The sequence below is a fragment of the Peromyscus eremicus genome, chromosome 2 (assembly GCF_949786415.1).
Source record: "Peromyscus eremicus chromosome 2, PerEre_H2_v1, whole genome shotgun sequence".
NCBI classification, from domain to species: domain Eukaryota; kingdom Metazoa; phylum Chordata; class Mammalia; order Rodentia; family Cricetidae; genus Peromyscus; species Peromyscus eremicus.
The window spans coordinates 34,491,937-34,495,781 of record NC_081417.1 but is presented as its reverse complement, the minus strand read 5'-3'; the positions used below and the strand labels follow the sequence as shown (position 1 = coordinate 34,495,781).

The following is a 3,845-nucleotide window of genomic DNA, read 5'->3' as shown; positions in this document are numbered from 1 at the left end:
AGTAGGCAACACACAAAAAGACATGAAAGTACAAGAACCTACGATAAAGGGGTTTAGTGCGAGGGGATGAGACATCACACATTTAAAAAAAAAAGTTTTTAGGTTTTGTTCACCAATCTCACGGTAACTGCTTAAGGTGCTCTGAAATAATGTCTATATATTTAAAATATACATTAAAAAGTACTTTTAACTCATGCACTTAAGATCAAAAGCTAAAAATATCAAGATGGAAGGGCTAAAGATGGCTCAGCAGTTAAAAGCAGTGGTTGTTCTTCCAGAGTTGGGAGCCTCAGCACCCACATGCAGGCAAAGCATCCATACACATAAAAACTAAAAATTAAAACAAGATGGGATACAAAAGGAAAAATGTATTCAGGTGTAGGCTGCCAGGAAAGCCAAAGTTGGAGACATGGAACTTGAGCAGTAAATGTCTAGCACACCAAACTTTCCTAGAGACCACAAATGCTTATCAAGTTTGACTCACTTAGCATAACTTAAAAGTAAAAAACATAACACAACTGTTGATCTGACTTAATTTTTCATATTCTAGGATTTACTACTAGTGGTAGGCCTGAGGCAGGCCAACAAAGACTCCAACACATTTCAGTTTGCCAAGCTGTGACTGTTTATTAACTGACCAGATTACAAAAATACCACGGGCAACACCTGAAAGGGAAAAACACACACACATTAGAGACTGACTACCCTCCACGCTACAAGTCAACATCAGCTGTAAAGGAGCATACTTCACTCAAGGCAGACAGATTCCCCCATATTAAAACTCAACGACACACCCAGTCAACATTTACCAGAAACCATTCAAGATTACAGGGCCTCCCTTAAAACTATTTCTCAGCCAGGCATGGTAGCACACGCCTTCAATCCCAACACTTGCAAGGAAGAAGCAGTCGGATCTCTGAGCTCTAGGCCAGCCTGGTCTATACACTAAGTTTCAGGACAGCCAGAAATATGTAGAGATCCTGTCTCAATATACCACCTCTCACCTTAGTTCATCCGTCTAATAAGCCTGTTTATCTGGTCCTCCCTGTTGCCAGCATCTCCACCTTCCACAAAATGAGTTGTCTTTTTCTTCATTCCGCCTCGTGGAGAAGATAATTTGAAAGGCCACAGGAAGTTATTTGCTTCCTTGAAGTGTTTTCCAACTGTATAGATCTCGTGAATCAGATCCTCCATGCAGATGATGCCGTACTTACCTGAAAAAAAAAAAAAATGAGTCTAAGATCACCAAATGTTAAAAAGCACTCAACAAATACCATTATAGGCAGAACTAAATGATCAATCAGATAAAGAAGGACAAGCCAGGCATGGTGGCACACACCTTTAATCCTATCAGTTGGGAGGCAGAGGCAAGCAAATGAGTTCCAGGCCAGCCAGAGACACAGGGAGACGGAGACCTTGTCTCAAAAGTAAAGATGTGAAGCCTTCTTCCATTTATTTTTCTTAAAACCATGAAGGATTTTGGGGATCATGCAAAGATTAGTCACAGAGGCCAGGCAGGGGAAATGGCTCAGGAGATAAAAGAGCTTGCTGCACAAGAGTAGTGACTGGAGTTCACAAACAATGAAGCACCCCCCAAAACAAGAGGGGCCCAGTGGCCTGCCTGTACATGAGAGACAGGGGATTGTCTAGGTCAGAATGCAACTCTAGTCTCAGTAAGACCTAGCCCCACCATGTAATGCAGTGACATCAACTTTAGGCCTCCACCCACATGTATACAAATAAAAAGTAAAAATACAAGCGTGGCCAGAAAAGATGGCCTTGGTCTAGCATCAACCCCTACCCCCAAAGCACAACCTACCAAGAGATCGAGCAATCAAGGAATTGTCTGTCAAGGCAATTCTCTTCTTATGGATTTTGCCATAGCCGCGTTTGTAGATGAGCTCATTCACCGACTTCAGGTTGGGATACCTGAGATAGGAAAATCAGGAAGTGATCAGTAAGGATACAGCCACTTAAGTATCAAAATTCATCTAGTCATGTAACTAACCTACTCAACAGAAAACTCACCCCCAGGCAATGTAGGGTTCCACAATCCTCAGCATGTTGATTGAAGCCTTGTTGAGCTTAACGAAGGTCCCGTTGAAGATCTGACGAAGACGGAGAAGCTGCAACACCTTGCGGACCTTTGGGCTTACACCATTGATACTGCCACAGAAAGAGACCAAAAATGTTCATCCAGCTTTTACTGTAATTTCAAATAACAGGAAACTAAGCCACAACAGACCGTACGCAAGTCCCAATAAATACTTACCCACTTGCCTCCTCTAGCTTTGAATTCCTATCTTTGTTATCAACAATCTGTGCTGCAATACTACAGTGTATCGTAACCTCTTAGACACCTGCGGGACATCTACTCCTACCGTGCCATCACAGTGGACAGCTGAGGTACAGGTCTTACCAACAAACCCTCAACAAATCCCTGGTCCCCCTTTCCAGCTACATCTACAACACTGCCGATGCCTCAGCACCGGCGCTCCCAGAACGTGATTCCAAGTGCACTTACCCTCGGATTCTGATGACAAACGCCAACTTGGGCTCTGCGGGCACATAGAAGTTTCCGGCTTTCCTTGCCATCCTAGCCATCCGAATCTCGGTCCGGTACATCTGCCTGTACTCCTTGTGATAGTGCTTTGCCTTCTCATAGATAAGCTTCCTCCTGGCCTTTCGCAGCTGAAAGCCAATCAACGTTTACTCACAATTTAGCTCCCAAGCTCAAAGAGCTAGAAAACTGTCTCGCCACAGGGTGGGACTTCTTAAAAGACAGATATTCCAGAACGACCCACCCACCGGTCATACGACCACGATACAGCCCTTCAGCGATCGTTTGTTACAACAAGGAAGCAGAGAAACCTTACTAACATCTCACTCCATTCTCAGTCGCGACCGAGGGCCCAAAGTTTACTACTTACTGTCTTCAGGGCAAACTTCTTCCGAAGGCGCTTCACCTTCAACTCTGCGAAATTCCTTCGCTTCTTCTTGAGGGTTTCTGGCACAGCAGGAACCTTCTTCTTCTTCTCCCTGTCATTAGCAAACAACATTGTTAGTAAGTCCTAAACCTGGTGCTGTACCAAACTCCTCAGGTACTCAGCACTATGGCGTCAGAACAGACAGTCACTCACTAACCACTGGCATCTCCGCTGTTCTAGCATGTCCTGCTTTACGGTGCCCATGATCTTCACCTTTAATACACGCCTCACTTAAAGGCAAGCACACGACATTAAGACGTATGCCTACCCCCGTCATCAGTCCTGGCCTCTAACGCTCAACAGTCACAAAAAGTTGGCAAACCATACTGCAGGAATTGCTCCCACACACGTTTAGGGCAAAGGCTCCAGGGCTCTAAAAAGCGACCCTGGTTCAAGTCTCAAGTTCCACATGCGGAAGGTATCGGCCGGTAGGCAGACGCCTAAGTCAACTTTAGCCACAAGGCACTTGATTCCAGGGTCCCTCGAAATACGCTGCACCGGGAAGTGGACCTCCGCCCAAGTGTCGGGTTCCGCACGCACGCCGCCCTGTCTGCTCCTGGGGCTCCCGAGGCCTCCGCGCCTTGGCCATCCACAACCCCCTCCTGGTGTCACGCAGCGTCACAAACACTCAGAGAAGTAGGCAGTGGTGCAGGCTACAGTCAGAGACTGGAAAAGGGGAACGAAATGGCTCTACTTTCGGGGATGGAGGAGGATTCCGGAGAAGTGGAGAATCTACTTACGGCACAGCCTCCATGGTTCCAGTCGGAATAAAAAAAGAGGAAGCTGGCGCATGCGCGATGTCCCCTTAAAGGACCGCGAGCGCGAAGCCCCAGGACTTATAGCTGTCCTAAGATAAGC

General features: G+C 46.2%; 1 protein-coding gene across 3 annotated transcripts; it reads right to left on the bottom strand.

Moving 5' to 3' along the window:
* Positions 1 to 601: 601 nt before the first annotated feature.
* On the bottom strand, positions 602 to 3,845 carry Rpl7 (ribosomal protein L7). 3 transcript variants are annotated; one of them, XM_059253991.1, is made up of 7 exons: positions 3,728 to 3,845; positions 2,931 to 3,039; positions 2,525 to 2,691; positions 2,029 to 2,166; positions 1,820 to 1,929; positions 1,005 to 1,214; positions 602 to 666 (listed from the first exon to the last, which is right to left on the bottom strand). In XM_059253991.1, exons 1-6 carry the CDS (start codon positions 3,739 to 3,741, stop codon positions 1,006 to 1,008), a joined length of 747 nt encoding a protein of 248 aa, XP_059109974.1. In that variant the 5' UTR covers positions 3,742 to 3,845; the 3' UTR covers positions 602 to 666; position 1,005. The 3 variants fall into 3 exon arrangements, with proteins under 3 accessions (XP_059109974.1, XP_059109972.1, XP_059109973.1); XM_059253989.1 differs by lacking the exon at positions 3,728 to 3,845 and adding an exon at positions 3,145 to 3,253; XM_059253990.1 differs by lacking the exon at positions 3,728 to 3,845 and having other exon boundaries at positions 2,931 to 3,059.